The following is a 25,857-nucleotide window of genomic DNA, read 5'->3' as shown; positions in this document are numbered from 1 at the left end:
GTGAGGTTAACTGTCAGATACTGTGGTGTGAAGCAGTTTCAGTTTCACATGAACAAAGGCTTGTCCAAACAAGGAGACTTGGTAAATTTTTCAGAAGAAAAAACTTAAAATAATAAAAGAGATACTGCTACTAGGGTGAGGTTTGGCATGCAAAGTTTCAACACTGAGCAAGTTTTATGGCCAAGCTATATGTCCTTAAAAATAGGGCTTTATAAATGGAAGCACTGGCACAACCTTCACTATAGTATTGCAAACAGCAACGCTATTTTATATAACCTAGACAAGAATGTCTTTTTAAAATCAAAAAGCTGGTCTATTTTAATATGTTGGGCTCAAAAATTTTTAACAAAAATAAAGAGAACCACTATTTTGCTTAAAATCTCAAAGGTGAAAAGTCCTGGAACAGACTTGGGACTGTATAAGAGTTTGGTTTATAAAGTTTGGCCATTTCGTGTTCCTCCTGCCACAGGTGGACTTCAGCTGTGAGGCGCTCACTGCAGGAGGAGGACACTTCTGGCAAAGACTGACAAAGAAGGGTGTTTGTCAAGCAGGTGTGGGGTCACCTAAGAGTGTGACATTTCTTAGTCAACCTCCATGTTTCCAAAAAAACTTCCCCATGTAAAGCGTACCACTCCAACTTTTAAAAGTAACATATCTCTGTTAAAGTGCTTTTGTTCTCTTTTTTGTTTTGTTTTTAATTTGTTTTTGTTTTTAGGCAAAGCAACATAAGTATTTTTATTGATGTTGTTGTTTGTTTATGTTTTAATAGTCTGGAAAGATAAAGGCCACCACAAATCTTTCCATCTCTGAAAATTCCACCAGGCTAGCTTTAGCCCTAAGGTATGAAAAACAGTAAACTGGAGTGGGAAGGAAAAACAACCCATCAAAAAAGTGACAGGCTTTATCATGTGCCAGGTGTTGTCTCTTGATTTGATTAAAAAAAAAAAAGAATATGAAAAAAAAACAAACACCAAAAACCAAAACCAAAAACAATCCACCAAAAACAACTCTCATATCCCAAGAAGAAATTCATTTTAGTGGCCTTGGTCTCAGCATGGTCCTGCCAATTTCAAGCCCCGACCATACATGTATTTTCTAAATGGAATCAGTGGCTACAAAGCGGCCAGCGTATCGTTAGTCACAATACAACAGTAAGGTTGTGAACATACCTGAGCAATGTTCAAGGTCTAGAGCATTGGAGGATGGGCAGGACAAGACAGGACAGAACAAAAATAAAGGAAGAAAAAAAGAAAAGACAAAACAGTGACTATGAGGCCAGCCTCAAGGAACCCAGAGTCAGCACAAACCCTCCCACATGTTAAACCACCAAAAACAAACACACACCAAAAAGAAAAAAAAAAAATCAGCAATTGAGGCCATGCTGAAAATACCAAGGGTTATAAAAATAGACACCCAAACAACAAAAAAAGTCAAAAATTATGGTTAAGTCATGTGTAGGTTTCTCTGGCAAAAGGTATACTTGAAACTGGCCTTATAGAAAAAAAAGCAATGCAAAATAAACCAATTTTTAAAATATCTCCTTCTTAATTTAAATATTCTTAAAGCAATATATAAATGATAAGAACAATACATTGTTTAATAAACCATATATTAAAAAAAAATCACTGAATAGTTCTTAACTGTTTTGCTCAGTTAGCTATAGCAAAGAAAAGAGAAAAGAATAGTGCAGATTCTATGCAGAATTTACTAGGTTTCCAGCACAGTACAGTACCTGCTTATTTAAACCTAGCATATTGCAGACCATATCCCTGGAATAAGGCTGCTCCAAAACATATCTCAACAAAGCAGTCTGTGGTTCAAACAGATCCTTTAAAGAAAATAAAGAAAATTATTGCTTCAAGATCAAAGTTAATGTTAATTCAAATAATTTGAAATTGGGACCAAAAAATCCTCTAAAGGCACTTGTTACCTTCACACAGTAGGCAGTATCTAGTGGAAAAAAATCATAGGATTTTAGTGCTTACAATTAATCTGTTCCCACCCCTCATTTGATAAATGATGTAACTGAGGTGAAGGGACTTGCCCAAGGTCATAGAGGAAAACTTAGAAATGGCTTCAGCTACAGTCACGTGAAAGTCTTAAGCATCACTGTAGGGAAAGGATTTTTTTCCCCAGAAATCTAATCAAAGAGGAATGGAGGAAGTTTCTAATCATTCTCCTACAAGTGTAAACATAAACATCATTTCCAAATTTGGAGAGGACTTGATAGCACACGGGTTAAGAGTTCAAATCCTGACTCTACTATTTCCTAAATGTGGGGTCTTTTAATCAAGTTACTACCCCACTCACTGTCTCAGTTTCATCATCTGGATAATGGAAATATTAAGATGATAGTTAAGAATAAAAGTTGTTGCAAAGTAAGCTCTTAAAACAGTGCCTGGCACATAGTAAGTTCACAATAAGTTTCTCTGTTTTCATTATTACTGCTATCATGATTGCAAATTCCATTTAGTTTACCACTTTTTCATCTTCTAAAGTTTTGCTGACTAATATGCCAAGAACCCAGAATTGCCACTTTAGTTGCACTATTTTACGCTCCTCACTTTTGGAAAAGTTTCCTAATCACTGTCTATGTCATTTTTGACATGAAACATTTACATGAAAACAATCTTGCCCTCCCCATACCCTGCTCTGTCACTACTCCAAACCCCAAGATAATAAAATAAATTTTATATTTCATTATAGCTTTATGTCTATATCACATATTTCATTTTATGGATATTTGTGGATTTTTTTCCTTTGAGAAATTTCTACTCTACTTTTGTCCTCCCCTTTTGAAAAAAATCTAACAAATAGGAGGCTCACTCTTCAAATTTTAGGGACACTGCAAATTCATTTTTGGTCCCTGCTTTGTAAAGGAAAAGTGAAAACAAGGAATCAGTTAAAAACTTCAATTTTCTAACACCAAGTGCTTTGCCAGAAGTGGACCATTGGAACATAGACACCTGCAATATCATAAACCACAGGCTGTACTTGGATATTGAAATCATATGATAAACCATAAACTATCTTTCATTAAATATTTACTTCTTCAGTCTATGAAGAGACAATTTAGCATTACACATCAAATAAGCCAGGATGAAGACTCTTAGATGGATCAAAAAAGTTCCATCGTATTTAGTAACATACCTTATCATATGGCAAGAGGCCTTTCAAAGGAAAACGGAGAGTTGCAGGGTCCAATTTCCATGAATTACAAATGGCGCCTGAGTTATTTACAACTGGCAGAAGGCTGCAACGGCCTGTGTGCATTACAAAAAAATGTTTCTAAATAAATGTGAACATAGCAATGCCTGGTCCTTCATTCACTCTACAACTATTGAATGAATATCTATGCTGAACCAGGCACTGGTTAAAGATATGTTTTAATTAGATATAAGTTTGGGAATTTTCTTTGATTATTTTTAGCCCAGATGGTTAAAGAGCAATTTGTACAGGCCTTCCAAACTCACAAATGTTGCATTTGTCCAGGGACAGAGGTCTGCAAGCTACAATCCAAGGACAAAATCCACCTGTTTTTATAAAGCTGTACTGGAACACTATTGCTTTTGCACTGTAATGGCAGAGTTGAGTAGTTGCAGCAGACTGTATAGCCCACAAAGCCTAAAATATTTGTTATATCACCATTTATAGAAGAAGTTTACAGACGCTTAATCTAGGGTCAACCTGAGTAACTTTAAACATGATGCTCCTAGAAGCCTTAGATGTAGTATATGACCATCAATCAGTTCATGTATCCAAAGGCCTGATAAATACTGTCACTGCGATGTCCCACAGGCACCTCAAGTTCAACATAACTTAAACTAAATTCATCATCATCCTTCTCAATCCTTCCATAATTCATTAAGTGATGTCAGTATCTACTCAGTTACAAAAGCTAAAAGCCTAAGAATTATCTGCCTAGTGTCTGTTTAGTTTATTTTTGTATTTCCAGTGTCCAGAATAGCACCTGACTCACAGAAAGTGCTAAAAACTTCATCATTGACTAAATAATGTCTATATTCCAGGCTGTTCTGAGGCCACCATGATTTCTAGAAATTATCCAGGAATATATATGAGCACTGCAAAAATTGAAAAACACGTGCTTATTTTTAAAAGAAAATTCTGAGAATCTAACAAACATGAAAAAATGGAAAACAAAATAAATGAAATACAGAGCAAAGGTGTAAATTGGAATGGGCTGAGAGAGTCAGATAATCGAGGGGCAGATCTACTGCGACTTCCAGTTGCCTAGAGATTCCATGGTGCTTTACTAGCTCTACTAAAAGTTCCCTCTAATCACCAGGAAACACACCTTCTAGAATGGTTCTATCTGAAGCTTAGACCAGTCCAGACAGTTGCTTTTCCTTCCCTGTACTTAACACACAAAGTACCTGAAGCAAGTAAAAGGACATTATTAAGCTCCTAGAGTTATACTAAAATGACAAGTCACCAAGACATATATAAGATACCATCCATCAACTTTGTTCAATAGTCAGATCACTAAAGACCAGGTACTATTTAGTATATGTTGAATTATAATCCTACCGCAGATGGAGTTGATCCTTGCTGTGGGCCTGAAGGTATCCACAAAGTCTGATACCAGGTTTCCAAGTAACTAAAACAAAACAAAACAAAACAGAAAACAAATAAGTATAAAAATAAAATCAAGATTGCTCTGAATACAATAATCATTTACATAAAATGAGATAATATGTAAAGATTTAGTACAATTCCTGGCACATAAAATTATTCAAAGGTTAGTTCTCTTTTGCTTCCTTCCTTCCAATTACTTACCAGTTCATTTCTTCCTGAATTAAGCCAGGTCATACCACCATGTTCTTAGCTATTTGATGAAGCTTTGTATATTTCATCACATAATATATAAACTGTCTCAGCAGGACAGCAGAGAAATGAAAGAAATACATATTATGTATTATCTAAGGATAAAGTGACTGGTAAAAGAATAAGCACACAAAAAAATCACATTATTATCTAAGAATAAAGTGACCATTAAAAGAATAAGCACACAAAAAATCAGATTAATATAACGATTTTTAATAAAACTTTCTATTAAAAATTCTAGAAAATATCAAATTTACCCAGTGTGGAAGTTTTCCCTCAGGATATAATTTCCTGATCTCTGTGACTGCAAAATATGCTGGTAATAAACAAGCATTTCTTTCCAAGATATATGCTATAACCTAAGAAAAATAAGAGGGTCATGTTATTATTTTGACTACTCCCACAGAAAAGCCCCGTAAATGCAAAAACAACAAGAACTATGGTATTAAAAAGTAGAGATATTACTTCGTGGATTCACTGGGCTTAAACGGTAGCACAAAAAATCTGTTTATATGTGAATATCTAAAAATGAAGATTAATAAATAATAAAATGACTGCTGAGAGTAAGAAACATTGAAAATTCATCAATTATTTGTAGACTCCAACAGGAAGGCAACAGACTAACAATTCTTGCAACATTAGTTACAAAGCACAAAGGTCTTTTAAGTGGTCCACAGCTGATGTTTTAAAATGGTTGAAAATACTTTAATATCAATACTGTTGTTTTCATAGTTAAAAACCATGAATTAATTAAAATATAAAATTTCCCTTTGAAATATAACGAAAGTGAAATAGAACCTTTAAAACACGATTTTTGTAGAAGTAAAGAAATGGAACGTTTTACAAACTACCGTAAGTTTTAAAAGTACAGAACTATGTAAAACTAGACTTTTTTTAGGATATGACCAATGAATTGCAGACATGTTTAAATTACCTCTCTTGCTGCTAGAAGCTGCTGTACAACAGCTGAGCTCACTGTATTGGGAATTGTTAAGGTTTTCTCCAAAATCACTTTTAAGAGATCTCGAACACCCTGATAGAACAAAAAAAGTCATAGGTTAAAATATAAGAACGTCCCCGGTGCTAGTTAAAACATCTAAAGTTTTCAAGGTTATATACTTGGAAAAAAAAATGTTACCCTCAAGGTCACACTTTTGATTTTTTTCTGAACCAGAGCTAACATTCAACCCCCTAACATTAACCCAAGAGAAGTGTCATGTTCCAAAGCAGAATTCTAAAGAATGGCTTGCAATATGAATGAATGAAGAAAGTCACTTATAAATAAAAATTAGGGCTTCCCTGGTGGTGCAGTGGTTGAGAGTCCGCCTGCTGATGCAGGGGACACGGGTTCGTGCCCTGGTCGGGGAGGATCCCACATGCTTCGGAGCGGCTAGGCCCGTGAGCCATGGCTGCTGAGCCTGCGTGTCCGGAGCCTGTGCTCCACAACGGGAGAGGCCACAACAGTGAGAGGCCCACGTACCGCAAAATAAATAAATAAATAAATGAATAAATAAAAATAAAATTAAACTTTCCACACTCTGCTAAGCTTTTTTGACCTTCACAACATTAGAAGAGTTTCTATTACTATGAGGGTCCAAAAAGTTTAATTTGAGCTTAACAGACAGAAATATATTTGAATATAACTTGAAAATACTCTGAAAACATGGACAATAATACAAACTTTCTGGCAGATGACCTTTTCTACTCCTTCCCATTGCCTATTCTAACTTTATTCCCCCTTCTCATCATTCATCACATACTTTAATCCCTCAAACTTAGCGAATAAGGCCATTCTGTTAACTGGTCATCTACTCATATCTGTTACCAGTTGCATTATTTCAGAGCAGAATCTGATATATAGAGAAGAAATTTCATTCCATAGTATAAACAATGTGACCAATCTTGTAAAAAAGACAGACAAAACATATATATGAAAGAAAATAGAAACAATTATAAAGCACCATACAAATAAGTAAGGAGGTAAAAACTACATATTAATGCTAAGGGAAGTAAAAGTACAGAGAAAATAATCAGAAAAAGCTTCTTAGAATTAATTTTGTATTAAATCACGATTCAAGCCAATACTTATCAGTTAAGTCATTTTAGATTAGCAAAAATACAGACATAAAGCACAGGGTCAGGTATTGGCAAGTCTTTCAGAAAGGACAATAACAAAAGTGGCTTGAATGAAGGAGAAGCTTTTGCAGCTATGGAGCTCCTGAGATGTATTATGAGATACAATTAGAGAGTGTATGCTGTTGTTTTGGGTCAAGAGCAGAGTGCTGAAGACACCAGTTAAGGAAGGAAATGTGTCCAAGGGAGGTCAAGGTGAAGCAGGACTTGCTCCCTTCATCTGCTGATGCCTGCATCTCTTCTCAGTTCCATACACACCTGCTCTGTGCTTTCACTGGAAAGGGGCCCCAACATCCTAAGATCTGTGGCATGAAGGGACCCAGAGTCTGCTTGGTGCCTTCCCTACTTGTCACAGAAAGTTACCAGCCACCTGCATTTTTAAGAATGTTGGGAGGGGAGCAGAGAAGCTGTGAGAAACACTGAGCAATTTTAAATCCCTCCAGGAGATACAACAAAAAAGGAGACTTTGTAAGTGGTTCCACTTCACTTCTCCCATGTGAAATTAAGATATGTACACTTAAAAAGTAATCACACCTAACAACGATTACTTTTTATATTGAATAATTAGGAAAAAAATACCTTGTAATCCACTCCTCCAATTATTTTCCGAACCAGTTTAAATGTTAAGGCCCAAAGCTGTGTTCTTTCCCATTCAAGTGTGTCAGAGTTTATCAGGGATTCACAAACCATCCTAGAAAAAAGGAATACCCATTCCAATTACAAGACAGAATTTTTGCAAGTTCTCTAATAGCCAAGGTCTGCGTACTCTGGACATGATATTTGCCATAGTAAGTTTTTTAGCTGCGTTGGGTCTTCATTGCTGTGCGCGAGTTTTCTCTAGTTGTGGTGAGCGGGGGCTACTCTTCGTTGTGGTGCGTGGGCTTCTCATTGCGGTGGCTTCTCTTCTTGCAGAGCACGGGCTCTAAGGCACATGGGCTCAGCAGTTGTGGCGCACGGGCTTAGATCTCCGTGGCATGTGGGATCTTCCCAGACCAGGGCTCGAACCCATGTCCCCTGTATTGGCAGGCAGATTCTTAACCACTGTGCCACCAGGGAAGTCCCAGTAAGTATTTTTCATAAAGGTACATATTACTCAAGCACACTTTCAAAAAATTATGTATAGTATTTTACATTTTTTGCTTATATGAAAGACTAAACACAAAGTAGAACTAAATAATATTAATTACATTATATTTTTACTAGAAAGATATGTACCAAAAGCTATTGGTTAAATAGTTACCATTTACCAGTTTGTGGCAAACTGTATTTTTCCAAGATGGCTGCAAGAAGACTTTTGATCCCACATGCTCTTCTAAAACGTGACACTGATACTCCTCCCATGAAAAGTATCAGTGTCATTCTCTTCCCCTCAACCTGGGCAGGCCTAATACTGGCAAATGGGACGCTGTATGACTTTCAAGGCAAGGTGATAAAGCTTCTGCCCAGCCCTCTTATGAATGCTTGCTCTTGGACTCCACTATGCTGTGAGAAAGTCCAGGTTACATGGAGAAGGCACATGTAGGTTCTGGCCAACAGTGCCAGCTGATGTCTCAGATGACAGCCAGGTATCATCCAACAGATATGAACGGGGAAACCTTCGTCATGACTCCAGTCGTAGCCACTATCTGATTGCCATCACTAAACCTGAGAAAAAACTACATACTACTTGCCCAGTCAAGCACTATAATCATGAATGTTAATAATAAAAGGATTATTATTGTTTTAAGCCACAAAGTGTTGAAGTAATTCATCACGCAGCAAAAGTAAACTGGAACCGACTGAGCAATTCCACTCCTGGGTATATAGCCAAAAAAAACCAAAAACACTAAACTGAAAAGATACATGCACCCCAATGTTCATAGCAGGATTATTTACAATTGCCAAGATATGGAAGCATCCTAAGTGTCCCTCAACAGATGAATGGATAAAGAAGACATGCCCCCCCCCCCCACACACACACAGTGGAACACTACTCATCAAAAAAAAAAAAGAATGAAATTGTGTCATCTGCAACAACATGGATGGACTTGAAGGGTATTGTGCTAAGTGAAATAAGTCAGACAGAGAAAGAAAAATACTGTATGATATCCCTTATATGTAGAATCTAAAAAGTACAATAAACAAACTAGTGAATATAACAAAAACAACAAAAGTTAACTGGAACAAGCTCATCAACATGAGTGATTTTAGTCTCTGGACTGAAAGGCAAAGTCTGCCTGGTTTTGAGCACCATAAGTATATAATTCTAAGAATACTGCATCCTAGAAATTAAAAATGAGATATTACAAAGGATTTCTTGTTGAGCCCAACTTCCTTCTTCATTCCCTTATCCTTTTACAACAACCACCTCAACCAATTTCTAAACTTTAATAAAAAAGAAAATTCTGGGCTTCCCTGGTGGCGCAGTGGTTAAGAATCCACCTGCCAATATAGGGAACACGGGTTCGAGCCCTGGTCCGGGAAGATCCCACATGCTGTGGAGCAACTAAGTCCGTGTGCCACAACTACTGAGCCTGCGCTCCAGAGCCTGTGAGCCACAACTATGGAGCCCGCGAGCCACAACTACTGAGCCCACGCTCCACAACTACTGAAGCCTGGGCGCCCTAGAGCCCGTGCTCCGCAGCAAGAGAAGCCACCTCAATGAGAAGCCTGCGCACGGCAACGAAGAGTAGCCCCCACTCACTGCAACTAGAGAAAGCCTGTGCACAGTAACAAAGACCCAATACAGCCAAAAATAAAATAAAATAAAATAAAATAAATAAATTTATAAAAAAAAAGAAAGAAAGAAAATTCTTTAGATTGCTCATATTCACCATTAAACATACCTGGGTGGAAGGAGACCAGTCTCGACCGCCATTGCTAAGCAGTCATAAAGAAAAGAAATTCTTTTAGGACTATGCTGGCCATGAATGAATTTAACAATCCACTGGATGCATTGTTCGTGAGATTCCTGGAAAATCAGAAAATGATTAAACTTTAGGTCTAAACTTACATTTTGCAACTAACAAATAGCTAATAGTACCTGGGAGTATATCAAGACTATGAATGAGATACCCCATTATAAATTCATGGATGAAAACAAATTCTAAAAAAAAAAAAACTGAAAAAAATTCAGATTTAGTACTTGAGTTATAGTAAGCTTAAAATCATACAATTACATAAACTTCCACCATTTTTACTACCTGGCACCTCCAAAAGGAGTACGATTTTATTAGCATATTCATGATCAATAGAAAACTCTAGCAAAGATTGTGTACGGCATTGTAAGCAGTGCCCTTAATGGCAGATATAAATATTCCTGTCACTGGGGGGAAAATCCACTATGAATTAGTATATCAGCCTCATGAGAATTTCGTGAGTCTAATCCCTAAGAGCCCAATGAGTTATGAATCTAATGACATAACCAATTTCTAGACTTGCAAAACTTTAAATCTGATACCAAAATGTAGTACCCAAATCACAGATTATCTTCTAGGATATACTCAAGATGTCTTGCTCCTCTGTGCTACCACTGTCCCTGATACATACTTCTACTGTTGAACATATAATGCTGATTTAGAAATACTTATTTTCTTCCCAGGTCCTCCATTAGAATATAAAATTTTCGAAGACAAGGGCTGTATCTTAACTCATAAAATGTTTAATGAATTATTAAAATATTAAAGTATGTCATAAAAATGTTCAACATCACTCAGAGAAATGCAAAAATAAAACCACACTGAAATAAAATTTCTCCTGTTTTAGATAGGCAAAGATCAAAAAGTTCAAAGATCAAAAAGTAGATTACCACTCTACTATGAGGCTCTAGGGAACATATAGGTACTCTTATACATTGCTATCGGGAGTATAAATTGGTAAAACCCTTATGGAAAGCTATTAGGCAATTTCTATAAAAACTACACATAGACATACCCTCTGACCCAGCAATACTATAAATTTACTCTGTGTCCCATGCATAAAACTGTTCATTATAGTATTATTTAAAGTGAAAAAAGGTAAGAAGCAACCTGTCAGTTGGTAGGAAACTGGTTAAATAAAGGAAGGTGCAGCCATATAATAGAATATTATGTTGCTATAAGTAAGAAAGGAAGGCAGAAGTAACTCTTAATGGATGGATGTAGAATTACTTTGAGAATTTAATATTAAGAGGAAAAAAGCAAGGTGCTAATGAACAGTGTACACGGCATATGAACATTCTATAAAAATGATTCTATGCATAAAACACTTCTAGGGGCTTCCCTGGTGGTGTAGTGGTTAAGAATCCACCTGCCAATGCAGGAGACACAGGTTCAAGCCCTGGTCGGGGAAGATCCCACATGCTGCAGAGCAATTAAGCCCCTGCACCACAACTACTAAGCCTGCACTCTAGAGCCCACACGCCACAAATACTGAAGCCTGTGCACCTAGAGCTTGTGCTCTGCAACAAGAGGAGCCACTGCAATGAGAAGCCCGCGCACCTCAATGAAGAGTAGCTCCTGCTCGCCGCAACTAGAGAAAGCCTGCGCGCAGCAACGAACACCCAATGCAGCCAAAAATAAATAAATAAATGTATTTAAAAAAAACGCTTCTAGAAGGAAACATAAACTGGGAATGCTGTTTGCAGACAGAAAAAAAAACAAGCAATTAAGCTAAGAGAGATGGAAGGCAGATTCATCATTGGGTCCAACTTTTGGTCCAACCCTTTGCATTTTGTACCGTATGAATATATTATCTATTAGAAAATAATTAGGGTGCTTCCCTGGTGGCACAGTGGTTAAGAATCCGCCTGCCAACGCAGGGGACATGGGTTTGAGCCCTGGTCCAGGAAGATCCCACATGCCACGGAGCAACTAAGTGCGTGTGCCACAAGTACTGGGCCTCCACTCCAGAGCTCACGAGCCAGAACTACTGAGCGTGTGTGCCACAACTACTGAAGGCCGCGTGCCTAGAGCCCGTGCTCTGCAACAAGAGTAGCCACCACAATGACAAGCCTGCGCACCACGACTAAGAGTAGCCCCTGCTCGCCACAACTAGAGAAAGTCCGCATGCAGCAATGAAGACCCAACACGGCCATAAACAAATAAATAAAAAGAAAACAAATAAGTAAAAGAAATTAAAAAAAACTAATATATTGAAACTCTGTGATTCATGTCTGAGTAGCAAGTCTTAACCACCAGCAGCTCAACTGCAAACAGTTCTCATTTTCCTACCAAAATGCACCATGAGAAGATAAGGTACTACTGGACTATGAGCTCTTTAAGGATCACACACTTTGTCTTTTTCAAGGCTGAATTTTCTGGTGAATGTTTTCTGTTACTAAGTTTTACTGTTCCTTTCCTCAGTTTTATTATATCTTTGTATCCTTATTGTGGTATCTTTGTATCAATGCTGGGCCAGTTCCTTTGTTGAGTAAATGAATGAAATTTTTATCCATTACAATCCCTAACACAGCTGTTGTGAAGTGCACCAAATAAATCAGCATAGGATCAAAATGGTTTTATATAATCTAACCTGGGAGAGATTTATAAAAACAACTCACACTGTGCTGTCGTCAACCTGATTTTTCAATACAGATTCTCTACTGGAAGAATACAAATTGAAACAAATGGAAATCAGAATAGACAAATAAAAGATGATGACAATTTTATTTCTCCTTTTCCAGAAAGACCTTAACAGCAACATCAAAGAAAATGTGAAAAAAGAAAGGGTCAAAAATCATCAGCTGAGTGTATTAAAAATGCAGAGCTCACCTGAGAAAGACCACCCCAAAACTGTCTGAAGGCCCCCAAACAGCTAATTAGTTTTGTTTTTTCATCTTCAGGGGTGTCCATAAACATGCTAAAAAACAAAAATAGCATTATTTGCCACTAGTTTTAAAAAGGTAATTCAACATAACCAGAATAGTGGATCTTATAAACCTCCAAGACAGGCCTAAATAAAATCTTTAAAAGGTACTATCAGGTAAAAACACAAAAATCTGCCATGCATATACTCACCCAGGGAATGCCTCTTCTATAATTTCCGTTTTCTGTTAAAAAAAAAAAGTAAACGATGTGAATTTTGTTTTTTAAAAAGGGAGGGGAGGGGCGTCCCCGAGCAAAATAATACAGTGTAACAAGGGCAAGTCACCTTAATCAGCAACGCGCAGAAATAAACAATACCTGCCTGCTTGGCCTGTAACAAAGGGTGTTGTGGATTTAAAAGGAGACTTGGAATTGGACAGCAGTTTGAGAACTGCTCAACCGTTGCACACATACACGGTTTCACAACAAAGAAGAGATGGAGGAGAGGTTGCCCGGGCCGGGTTTCTTGAGCCGTTGCCCGCGAGCCACCCCCTCTCCCAGCCATCGTCCTGGATCCCTGGCCGTTCCACTCACCACCACCTCCTCAAAAATGCTCTGCAGTTGCGTCTCCATCTGGACCATCTCCCCCGCCTTCCTTGGACACCAGGCGCGCTGCCCGGGTCAGGCCCGAGATCCGGCAATGGAGGGGCAGAGGGCCGCAGACGCCTGTAGGAAACCTCAGCTCGCCGGGATCGGTTTCTTCCCCAAGCGCCCAGCTGAGCCCGGCCCCCGTTTGTTGCAGGGCCCAGCAAACAACCGGAAGCTGCACGGAAGCCGGAGCGCTGGGTGCCCGCTGATTACGAAACCCGCAGAAACCGGGGACCCAGTCAGATGGTTCCGCATGTGGAGAAGTGCGGCTCGCGAGCCAGACGAGAACGCCCCTAAGTGGAACCTCGAGCCTAAGTCACCCCGAGGCCCGGTCGGCTGCAGGCCGCCACTTCCCGGCTGAAGCGGGAATTGCTTCCAGCTTGGTGCTGATGCTTTTGCACGGCGGGAAGAAAACAAGCTTGAGACCCAGGGGCTAGAGCCTGCTGGAAATGCTCCTCTTGCGACCTGGGTCAACCTGATGTCTACGAGCTGCTGACCTTCTAGGACTGTCAGCAGCCTGGAGCCAGGAGTTGAAAGCTCACTTTTCTAGACGACAGGGACAATGCCTTCTTGACTATGGTAACCCCAGTGCCTTACAGAGTGCCAGAAGCACAGCAGGCTTTCAATGAAGGTTGAAAAGGTGAATGAACGCATCACTACTGATTTTTAATTAAAATAATCGAATAATAATATATACTGTTTTCAGTTATGATCATCTAAAATAATATTTATCATAACTGAATACATATAGCCTCTTTGGTGGTGGGTAGGGATGGAGAAGGGTGGCAAAGAGGAAGGTTGATTCAGTGGCATGGTCGGAGCAGATACACTGAGTGGTGTGCCCCCACCGCTGTATTCTTTCAAGCATCAGTTGACATTTTTGTGGAAACTTGCTCTCATTCTTCAAGCTGATTTAGGCGTCTCTTCTTTGTCTTCATATAACACTTTTGTGTATAAGTAGTAGAGGACTTCATTTATGGAATATTTATCCACTGTTCCCTCAGTGCTAGACACGATGTTAGGTATTCAATGAACTGTATTGCAGAGTGTATTTTTCAGAATATCTGAGCTATTATAGAAGGGTGACAGAGCCAGAATTATTAAAATCCAAGTACCCTAGCAACCTATTGTTCTTTTTTGTATGTTAAACAGATTATTTTATTGTGGATTGTCTTCAACCAGATTCACTTCTAAGACAGCTTTCATTTGCTAGCAGATTTCCACGTTTCGGCTCTGTGTTTAGAAATTGGTATATTCTCTCTCTTTTTTTTTTAAACATCTTTATTGGTGTATAATTGCTTTACAATGGTGTGTTAGTTTCTGCTTTATAACAAAGTGAATCTGCTACACATATACACATATCCCCATATCTCCTCCCTCTTGTATCTCCCTCTCACCCTCCCTACCCCACACCTCTAGGTGGTCTCAAAGCGCCAAGCTGATCTCCTTGTGCTATGCGGCTGCTTCCCACTAGCTATCTATTTTACATTCGGTAGTGTATATATGTCCATGCCACTCTCTCACTTCGTCCCAGCTTACCCTTCCCCCTCCCCATGTCCTCAACTCCATTCTCTAGTCTGCGTCTTTATTCCTGTCCTGCTCCTAGGTTCTTCAGGGAAATCGGTATATTCTCAGCAAATGCCAGCTACTCTTGATATTGGCCAGGGCTTGTACAATTAAGTAGGTAAAATGGTCAGGTAAGAATTATTTGTCATTACCAAATACAAATTAATTTTTATATTATGCTTGCTGATGCTCTATTCATTGAATAAAAGTTGACCATCCATTTCTAGACCTTCTTCAAGTGTTTCCCCCCAAGTCATTTTTTTAAATTGATGTATAATTTGTATACAGTGAAATGGATATTTTAAATATACAGCTCCATGAATTTTGACAAATGTTGACACTTGTTTAACTACTACCTCAGGCAAGATATAGAATATTTCTATCTTCCCAGAGAGTTCTTAGAGTCCTTTTGCACGCAGTCCCCCTCCCAGAGGCAAACACTGGTTTAATTTAAGTAATCATTAATTAGTTTGCATGTTCTCAAAGTTTATATAATTGGATTCACACAGTATTTACTCTTTTGTGTCTAACTTCTTTCACACAACTTTGTATTTTGAGATCTAACCATGTATATCATTCCATTGTATGAATATACCACAGATTATTTTTCAATTCACCTGTTGATGGATATTTACATTTTTAGTTTTGACTACTACAAATAAAGTTGCTATGAACATTCTCAAACAAGTCTCTCTGTAGAGACATATATTATTTTTCTAAGAGCAGAATTTTGGAGTCATATGGTGAGTATATGCTTAACTTTATAAGAAGTTAAGAAGCAAACAGTTCTCCAGAATGGTTTTTACTCTTTTTACACTCTGATACTACAGATCTGTGTGGTTTCTAATTGTTCTACATCCTTGTCAGCGTTTAGTGTTGTCAATCTTTTTACTTTTAGCCGTTCCAATGGGTGTGGATTTTCCTGGTGACTAATGATGTTGATTTTTTTTTAAATGTGTATCTTATAAGCTATTCAGATATCTCTTGTGAAGGGTCTGTTTAAGCCTTTTGCTTACTATTAATCAGGTGATTTCTTATATACTCATTTGTTTGTAGGAGTACTTATATATTCTGTATACAAGCCTTTTATCAAATCAATGTATGGTGAACGTTTTCTCTCTGTTTTGGCTTGCTTTTTCATTTTTAAAATGATATCTTTGGGCTTTCCTGGTGGCGCAGTGGTTGGGGGTCCGCCTGCTGATGCAGGGGGCGCGGGTTCGTGCCCCGGTCAGGGGGGATCCCACGTGCCGTGGGGTGGCTGGGCCTGTGGGCCATGGCCGCTGGGCCTGTGCATTCGGAGCCTGTGCTCCGCGGCAGGAGGGGCCGCAGCAGTGGGAGGCCCGCGTACCGCAAAAGAAAAAAAAATGATGTCTTTGATTACCAGAAAATTTTAATTTTGATGAAGTCCAATTTATTATGTTTAAATTTTATGGTTATTGTTTTAAGTAGCCTATGAAATCTTTGTCTACCCTAAGGTCATGGAGCTATCCTCCAATGTTTTCTTCTAAGAACTAAGCTTTATATTTAGTATAGATAGTGTAGATATATATTTCAAATATTTAGATCCATGATTCATCTTTAATTAGTTTTTGTAGGTGGGGTGCATGTGTGTGTGTATGTGTTAGGTGGGGCAGGGCTCTCTCCTCCTTGTTTCCAGAGGGGTCATGGCTGCTGCCTAGGGCTGAGTTGCTCAGCTGCCACCCTGATGGGCCTAGAGAACAGAGCCTCAAGCTAAAGAGAATTATTCTTGAGCCTTAAAATCTAATGGAATTTTCCCTGCCAGGTCCCAGACTCGCTTGGGACCCATGTGACCCCTTCTTTTTGACTTCTTCTTTTGGAATAGGAATGCTGGTCTCACCAGTGTATTTTGAAGCAGATAACTTGTTTTGTAGTTTCACATGTTCATAGAAAGGAATTTTGCCAAAGGATGAATCATACCTCTAGTTTCATCCATTTGTTATATCACTGTTTGTTGAAATTACCCTTCTTTCTTCATTGCATTGCCTTGTATTAGTCTGGGTCTCTTTTTAGACTCTCTATTCTGTTCCTTTGATCTATTTGTCTATCCTTATACCAATATCATATTGTCTCAATTGCTGTAGCTAATTACTAAGTCTTGAAGTAAGGTAGCTTAAGTTCTCCAAATTTATTTTTTTTAAGCTTATTTTGGTTATTCTAAATCCTTTGCATTTCCATATAAATTTTAAAATCAGCTTGTCAATTTTGATAAAAAAATACTGAGATTTTGGGCTTCCCTGGTGGCGCAGTGGTTGAGAGTCCGCCTGCCGATGCAGGGGACACGGGTTCGTGCCCCGGTCCTGGGAGGATCCCACATGCCGTGGAGCGGCTGGACCCGTGAGCCATGGCCGCTGGGCCTGTGCGTCCAGAGCCTGTGCTCCGCAAGGGGGAGAGGCCACAGCAGTGAGAGGCCCGCGTAACGCAAAAAAAAAAAAAAAATACTGAGATTTTTATTGGGATTAAATTGAAGCTATAGTGTAATTTGGAGATAATTGATACCTAAGCAATATTAACTCTTTTAGTCCACAAACAGAGTTGATCTCTCCATTTATTTAGTCTTTTATTTTTTTCAGCAATCTTTTATAGTTTTCAGTGTGCAGATATTACATATCTTCTGTTAAATTTAATCTTATGTATTTTATATGCGTTTTGGGGGAGATGGTATTTCACATAGCATTTTAAAAATTCTGTTTTCCAGTTGTTTATTGCTAACATATAGAAATACAATTGATCTTTGGATATTGGTCATTAATCCTGTGACCTTGCTCAATTCACTTTTTAGTTATAGTAGTTTTTTATAGAACCCTTAGAATCATCTATGTCCACAATTGGTCATCTGTAAATAGGACAGTTTTACTTCTTCCTTTCCAACTTACTTCTTCCTTTATTTCTGTTTCATGCTTTACTGTATTGGCTAGGACCTTCAGCAGTACAATGTTGAATAGAAGTGGTGAGAACACACACCTTTGCCATGTTCTTGATCTTAGGGGGAAAACAGCCTTTCATAAAGTCTGATGCTAGCTGTAGGTTTTTCACTGATTTTCATTATCATTTCATTGATACTGTTTGTCAGATTGAGGAAGTTCTTTTCTATTCCTAGTTTACTGGAAGTTTTTATCATGAATAGATATTGAATTTTGTCAAATGTTTCTCTGCCTCTATTGAGATTTTTCAGTTTTACTCTGTTAATGTGATGGGTTTAATTGATGGGGTTTTGAATTGTGGGAGAAGGGAATTTCCCCCTCTTTTTCCTCTTAGTTCTTTTGGATGGCAATTAAAAGGACATAAGGCAGATTAACAGGAGAAAGTCAAATTTATTACATATATACAGGGAACCCTCATAAGCATAAAGAATTCCAAAGACAGTAAGGCAAGATGAGGTATATTTATTATTCTGGACTGGAGAGAAGGAGGTAGGGGTCTGGGACTTCAAAGGGACATAAGGCATTCACAGGAAGATGAAAAGAATTAATATTTGGTAAGCATATGTTTGCTAGGCCATCTAGAGACAGTGGAACACAGATAGGACTTTAACTAGCCTTGGTAGGTTCCTCCTACCAAGGTGTCTACCACACGTAGCTTATATTTTACTATAGTATCTATGGTGTTGACTCCTTCCTCAAACAGGTCTTCTATCATAAATTATTTTAGACAATAAATGGGGGAAGTTCAAAAGTTCTTCCTGAGCCTTTTCAGCATGCCAGAGTGGCACATCTTGGGGTAGCCTGCCCTGAACCCCATCAAAATGCTAAACCAATTTTGCTTCCATGGGATACATACTATTCGGTCATGATATGTTATCCTTTCTATATATTTCTGGATTCTATCTGCTAATATTTTATTGAGATTGTATTTTTTTTTCATATGCTACTATCATCGCCAACTCCTAACAAAACATGCCTTTTTTTGAATAATCAACTTTAACTAGTGAAGAAAACTGCTAGGAGTCATAGGCCTCCAAAAGCCCTTTAACTTTTTTTTTTTTTTTTGAAGGCTGTGGAATATCTTGTACAGCTGAACTCGTGTCGTTCACTTGCTAGGTGACGAACTAATAATTCTCCTGTCGTGGCTTTGACCTGGCAGATATTTAGTTCCCTAACATTTGTAATATGTATATACAACACAATATGCCCTTGTTACCACGTAAGAGCTTCTAAAAACCTGAAATGAAAGAATTCAAATTTCCTGCTACAGAGTAGCTTCAAGAGTTAGGCTGAGTGTATTAGTTTGCTAGGGCTGCCGTAACAATAGAAACTGGCTGGCTTAAACAATAGAAATGTACTTTCTCACAATTCTGGAGGTTAGAGGTCTGAGATCAAGGTGCTAGAAATTTGAGATCAAGGTTTCCTATTTTACTCAATAAGTCAAAATCCATTATTATCATTACTTATTTTGATAAATATATAAGAAATATTTATGATTCATAAATTTATCAGTTGGTTGGTTTCTTCAGAGGCTTTTCTCCTTGGCTTGCAGATGGCTGTCTTCTCCCTGTGTCTTCACATGGTCTTCCCTCTGTGCATGTCTGTGGCTAATTTCCTCTTCTTATAATGACACCAGTCATATTGGATTAGGGCCCACCATTATGACCTCATTTTAACTTAATTACCTCTTTATTTGGACCCTCTGTCCAAATAAATTACATCTTCAACATGTGAATTTGGAGGCATACAATTCAGCCTCAAAACTCCTTCCTCTGGGCCCCCAAATGCATGTCCTTCTAGCATGCAAAATACATTCAACCCATTCCAATAGCTCTCAAATCTTAACCATTCCAGCATCAATTCCAAGTCCAAACTCTTGTCTAAATATCCTCTAAATCAGTATAGGTGCTTCAGGTGTGAGGCATTCTGAGGCAAAATTCCCCTTCAGCTATGAGACTGTGAAACCAGATAACAAGTTATCTGCTTCCAAAGCACAATGATAGGACACGCCTAGGATATACATTCCCATTCCAAAAGGGAAAAATTGAAAAGAATAAAGGGGTCACAAGTTCCAAGCAACTCTGAAATCTAGCTGGGCAATTTCCACTAGATTTTGAGGCTTGAGAATAATCCTTTTCAGTTTGATTATTTGCTCTGTCCTCCAGGATGGGGGGTGGGGGGGTGGCTCGGTGAAGCTTGTAGGCACCTAAGTGGCGTGACATGGGCATCCAAGCATGGGAGGGGTGGTGGTGAGGTTGAGAGGCTGGTTGCATACAGGGGAGTTTATCAACTAAGCAGAAATAGTAAGTTCAGTGAAAGTCTGGTTTCACATTGTGGGAGAAGAGGAATACCTATGTGGAAAGAGAAAACTAGGATGAACCCTACAGTGCTTGATTGAAATTGGATATTTTGATATGAACTCATGGATTTAATAGATGGGTAGTTTTAGAAATAAATACAGTATGAGCTGTCCTAGCTTTCCTCAAACATGACCAAAGCTTTAGCAGAAAGAAAAATTATGTGGAGCAGCAGATTGAGCAAAAGGGTGAACATAAAACTGTACCTAAGGAAGTATAGTAGTATTCAAATCAGTGTGATTTATCAGTGCAATTTTGCATAGTGGAGGCTTGGTGCTGAGAACAGGAAATATGTCAAAAGTTCAGAAAACAAGCTAAGGCAGAAATAGAGGTAAAGGTGACCAGCAGGACTTGTGAGATCAACCAGGATGTCTTGTAAAAATGACATCTTGTGAGACCAGCAGGACTTGTGAGATCAACCAGGATGTCTTTGTAAAAACGGCTAGTATATTTGGATCGCTGTTAGAGCTGGTCTTAGGACAAATAGTTGAATCATCCTGGAGAGTGAGTCAAAGGTAGTACCTCTCAGAATTGGAGAGCCCTGAAAGCCAGGATGGGTTGTTTGAGTCATCAGCTAATGTGATGATCACTTTGGGCTTGTAAATAATGGAGTGAGCTAAGAGACAGAAAGAAAATTTGGTTTCCTTTCTGTCTCTTAGAAAATAAACATTTGGTTTAGAAGAAATACTGGGCCAGATTTGAGGATCAGGGGATGCACCTACCTCCCTAAGGAATAGGATATAGCAATTCTAACGGAAAGCTGGAAACCATAGATGCTGAGGATGGAGATGAAGCAGCTTAGAATCTTTGGAGGATGGGAAGAGACCAGTCAGTTGTCTCCTACTGTTGTCATCTTCTTCTCCCCCTAGCTTGGTGATGCTTGTCTTAGTTGAAGCCAGGTGTAGAAACAGGGGTCAAAGTCCATTCAGGTGGAGGAGGCTTTATTTTTGTTTGTTTGTTTGTTTTTGGCAGTATGTGGGCCTCTCACTGTTGTGGCCTCTCCCATTGCGGAGCACAGGCTCCGGACGCGCAGGCTCAGCGGCCATGGCTCACGGGCCCAGCCGCTCCGCGGCATGTGGGATCCTCCTGGACCGGGGCACGAACCCATGTCCCCTGCATCGGCAGGCGGACTCTCCACCACTGCGCCACCAGGGAAGCCCTATTCAGGTGGAGGAGGCTTTTTAAAATGAGAGATGTGAACCATGAATTATTGTCTTTCAGTTTGGCTGTGCATGGATTAGTTACTAATACCTGATAAGGTTCTTCCCATTGTGGCTGCAAATAATCTTTTATTTGATGTCCTTTCCAATAAACAGAATCTCTAGGTTGTAATTTATGATCCTTTTCATTTCTTGGGCATTTGCTGTAAAGGTAGTTACTAATTTTTTTAAAGTGTCTTAATAAGACCCTGGCAATAATGTAATATATTTCCTTTGAACCATTGTGGGTGAAAGTTTCCAAAATATTGTTTTCCCAGAAAACCATTTTCTCAGCTGCCCAATGGATTAAAGAATGTACATGCTGGGGAGGCTTCCCTGGTGGCGCCGTGGTTAAGAATCCGCCTACCAATGCAGGGGACACAGGTTTGAACCCTGGTCCAGGAAGATCCCACATGCTGCGGAGTAACTAAGTCCATGCGCCACAACTACTGAGCCTGCACTCTAGAGCCCGCGAGCCACAACTACTGCACCCACGTGCCTAAAGCCCGTGTTCCACAACAAAGAGAAGCCACTGCAATGAGAAGCCCGCGCACCGCAACGAAGGTAGTAGCCCCTTCTCTCTGCAACTAGAGAAAGCCCTTGTGCAGCAAGAAAGACCCAACGCAGCCAAAAATTTATTTTAAAAAAAAAGAATGTACATGCTGGAGTAACGGCAATTTGGCTTCACTAGACTCTATAAGTTTTGTTTTGTTTTGTTTCATCAGGTCTAAACCATATATGCGTAGTGGGATCAAAATTCCCCCCTTTTGTTGCCGTGTCCGTTTCCCTTCTGTAGTGGCAATTTCTTTTTCTTTTTTTTTTATACAACTTTATTGGAGTATAATTCCTTCACAATAGTGTATTAGTTTCTGCTTTATAACAAAGTGAATCAGTTATACATATACATCTGTTCCCATATCCCTTCCCTCTTGCGTCTCCCTCCCTCCCATCCTCCCTATCCCACCCCTCCAGGCGGTCACAAAGCACCGAGCTGACCTCCCTGTGCTATGCGGCTGCTTCCCACTAGCTATCTATTTTATGTTTGGTAGTGTATATATGTCCATGCCTTTCTCTCACTTTGTCACAGCTTACCCTTCCCCCTCCCCGTATCCTCAAGTCCATTCTCTAGTAGGTCTGTGTTTTTATTCCTGTCTTACCCCTAGGTTCTTCATGACATTTTTTTTTCTTAAATTCCATATATATGTGTTAGCATACGGTATTTGTCTTTCTCTTTCTGACTTCTGTAGAAAGAAACCTTTTACTGGGTTAGCAGGGTTAACGGCGAGCATTCTCGAGGCTGAACAGGATGAATATTTAAAGCTGCTTGTTGGGCTGCAGCAACAGCAAGCTGTTTCTTTTAGCTTCCCTAGTGTCAGATTTGGAATGCCCTGTTGTCTTGATAATTGCTAACTGTTTTGGCAATTGTATAACAGTTAATAACTCTGCAACTTGTCTTTTATTTTAGTTTTTACAGGTTGTGCTGAAGAGGTTAAAAACCTCATCGTTTTCATAGCATTCCAAAGTTTTGTGCCACTCCAAAAGAATAGCAACCATCTTTATAAATATTTGTCACCTGGTCTTTAGCTAGTTGACAAGCTAGAGTTAAGGCAATTCATTTGGCTTGTTGTGCTGACTTTTTTTCTGATAAATAAAAGCTTTCAGTTATATCCTCTACGGATGTGATTGCATCTCCAGCTCTGTAATGTCCCTGCTCATCCCTTACGTAGGAACCATCTGTAAATCTAATTAGATCAGCCTTATCAATGGGGCTTCTTGTAAGTCATTCCAGGGAGCAAGAAGATAATCTGTCAACAAAACGCAGTCGTAGTTCTTTTCTTCCTGGGATGCTGGAAGCAAGGTTACAAGATTAATGTTATTACATCAGACCAAGGTGGTATGAGGTGCAGAAAGCAACATTACTTCATAAGAAGTTTGTTGGCTTTCAGAATGTTGCTGAATGTGGTGAGAGTTTAGAATTCTAGAGACTCAACTGGGTGTGTTTGAGTCTGAGTCTGTTTCTCCCTCCAATGGTCTAACACTGCTCAGGGCACTAGGCGATTAGCTTTTATAATGCAACCTGGCGAGCAGGATTTACTTAGTGATTGTAGTGGGATCCTCTGTGGGACCACTACCTGGCAGGAGGATTGACCCTCAGACACTATATGTGCTGTGGCCAGAAGGAGCAGATGTCTCTTTTTCTTCAGACTTGACCAGGCTCAGTCTTTCATTTCACTAGCAAACAGTTTGTTCAGACCAAATATACATATCTTTCCAATTTAAGGCAACTTTTAAAAAAGGACAGCCAGCCAGTTTACTCCAAAATTCCCCCTAGGTCCCTACCTAGGAAATGTACTGGTATACTCTTAGGACTCCAAATCCCAAGAAAAACAGCTGGAGTAAAATTCAGGACATTTAAAGCAATGATGTCTGGATATCACGAGAACTCACCAAAGCACCTGAGGAATACCAGTAAACAGGTGGGGCTCAAAGGGCCCATGCTGATATCAAGCACTGGTTCAGGGCAGATGCCAGGTTTGCTATCCTGCCGACTACGCCAAGAAAATGTCGACAAACATTCAATTAACTGTCGAGTTAAGAAGAAAAAAAGGGAACTTTATTTGAGCCAAACTGAGGACTATAACCTGGGCAGCTCTGAGAACTTTCTGCCTGTTAGAAGTCAAATGCACAGCCTTATACATTTTCAAGGCAAAGGATCATACATCAAATGACATAATAATATTTTACATAAAGTGCATCAAGGGTGCACAGTCCAGGTAAGCATGTACAAAGTGAGCAGGAAGTCACCATGACCCCATGCTATTCTTTAAGAAGTTACATTGCTAGCGTCAAGAAGAAAGAAAAAAATTGATCTTTACAGTTGAACAGGCTCTCCCATCTTTGAGGAGCTCTGGTTATTGTGCAATGTAGATGCACACAGCACATTAGGGAGGGAGGAGGCCGAAACACAGAGAATTTTTTTTTTTTTTTTGTGGTACGCGGGCCTCTCACTGTTGTGGCCTCTCCCGTTGCGGAGCACAGGCTCCGGACGCGCAGGCTCAGCGGCCATGGCTCACGGGCCCAGCTGCTCCGCGGCACATGGGATCTTCCCGGACCGGGGCACAAACCCGTGTCCCCTGCATCGGCAGGCGGACTCTCAACCACTGCGCCACCAGGGAAGCCCCAAACACAGAGAATTTTATGTTTAATTTTTCTTGTCCTGCCTTAAAATAGAAATTTTATTTCATCAAAGCATAAAAGTATTTTTGCCTATGGTAGCCAGAATCATGGCTCCCCCCAAAGATGTCCATGTCCTAATCCCCAGAATTTGAAAATATGTTAGATTACATAGCAAAGGGGAATTAAATTTACAGACGGAATGAAGATTGCTAATCTGCTACCCCTAAAATAAGGAGATTATCCTGGATTATCTGGGTAGGTCCAATCGCAGGGCCTTTAGCAGTGGAAGAGGGAGGCTGAAGAGGAGAGTCAGCAGGAGATATGACTAAGGAAGAATGGTCAGGAAGATGCAAGTTTTCTAGCCTAGAAGACTGAGGAAAGGAGTCACAGGGAATGTAGGTGGCTCCTAGAAGCTAGAAAAGGCAATAAAACAGATTCTCCCCAAGAGGCTCCAGAAAGGAACTCAGCCCATCTGACATCTTGATTTTAGTCCAGTGAGATCTGGATGGAACTTTAAACCAGCAGGACTGTAAAATAATAAATCTGTGGTGTTTTGAGCCATTGTTTGTGGTAATTTGCTATAGCAGCCACAGAAAACTTATATAAATGCCTAGTATCAACATTGGCTACCTGAGAGGGATGGGAGAGATTATTGGATGTGTTATACTATTTATTATGAAGTACTACTTTAAAAAATACAATAGAGGCATTTTTACACTTCTTTCCTAAAAGATATTCTCTTTACTTTTGGTGCTGAATAATTCAAGATATGTGTTCTATAAATACCTCCGCCTCATTCGGTCCAAAACCTACTTGTCAGCTTTCCAGAAAACTAGCCTCCCATCCTGATGCCCCTCTCTCTGCTCAGGCCCCACTCTTCTCTGGGTCACCTGGGTTTAGACTCATTCTCCAAGCTCAGGCTTCATATTTCTCAAACCCAACATGTATTAGCCTTTTCCACAGCCTTCATCTGACTTGTGACCTCTCACGGGACTGTGACAGCTACATCTACCTGGCCCCTCTGCCTTCATCTCTCCCCACTCCGGTCCATTCCATTCTCTAGAACCGGGAAAACGTTCCTAAAGCACATCTTTTATCATGTTACTCTCTGCGTCTAAATCCAGCCTTGGTGTTTCATTTTCAACAGACTCACATTTCAATTTCTTCAGTTTGAACCTTTTCATTTCTTCTTTCTTTCTTTTGCCACAAAATGCTTTTTGCCTCCAAA

General features: G+C 39.4%; 1 protein-coding gene across 3 annotated transcripts in view; it reads right to left on the bottom strand.

Moving 5' to 3' along the window:
• Positions 1-13,532, bottom strand: part of MED23 (mediator complex subunit 23) — a 41,217-nt gene extending 27,685 nt beyond the window's left edge. For 2 of the 3 annotated variants that reach the window (XM_082633441.1, XM_082633443.1), the window contains exons 1-11: positions 13,335-13,532; positions 12,954-12,985; positions 12,708-12,795; positions 9,804-9,928; positions 7,558-7,669; positions 5,780-5,878; positions 5,103-5,204; positions 4,549-4,618; positions 3,151-3,263; positions 1,733-1,828; positions 1,170-1,187 (exon numbers count right to left, since the gene is read on the bottom strand). In XM_082633441.1, coding sequence (XP_082489567.1) covers positions 1,170-1,187; positions 1,733-1,828; positions 3,151-3,263; positions 4,549-4,618; positions 5,103-5,204; positions 5,780-5,878; positions 7,558-7,669; positions 9,804-9,928; positions 12,708-12,795; positions 12,954-12,985; positions 13,335-13,382 — 903 coding nt within the window. In that variant the 5' untranslated portion in view covers positions 13,383-13,532. The remainder of the gene's footprint in view (positions 1-1,169; positions 1,188-1,732; positions 1,829-3,150; positions 3,264-4,548; positions 4,619-5,102; positions 5,205-5,779; positions 5,879-7,557; positions 7,670-9,803; positions 9,929-12,707; positions 12,796-12,953; positions 12,986-13,334) is intronic. The other variant, XM_082633442.1, reaches the window with a different exon arrangement.
• Positions 13,533-25,857: the final 12,325 nt, after the last annotated feature.

Source organism: Mesoplodon mirus, assembly GCF_964341445.2.
Source record: "Mesoplodon mirus genome assembly, chromosome: 10".
Classification (NCBI taxonomy): domain Eukaryota; kingdom Metazoa; phylum Chordata; class Mammalia; order Artiodactyla; family Ziphiidae; genus Mesoplodon; species Mesoplodon mirus.
The sequence above is the reverse complement of the archived record's forward strand: the minus strand, read 5'-3'. Positions and strand labels throughout refer to the sequence as shown.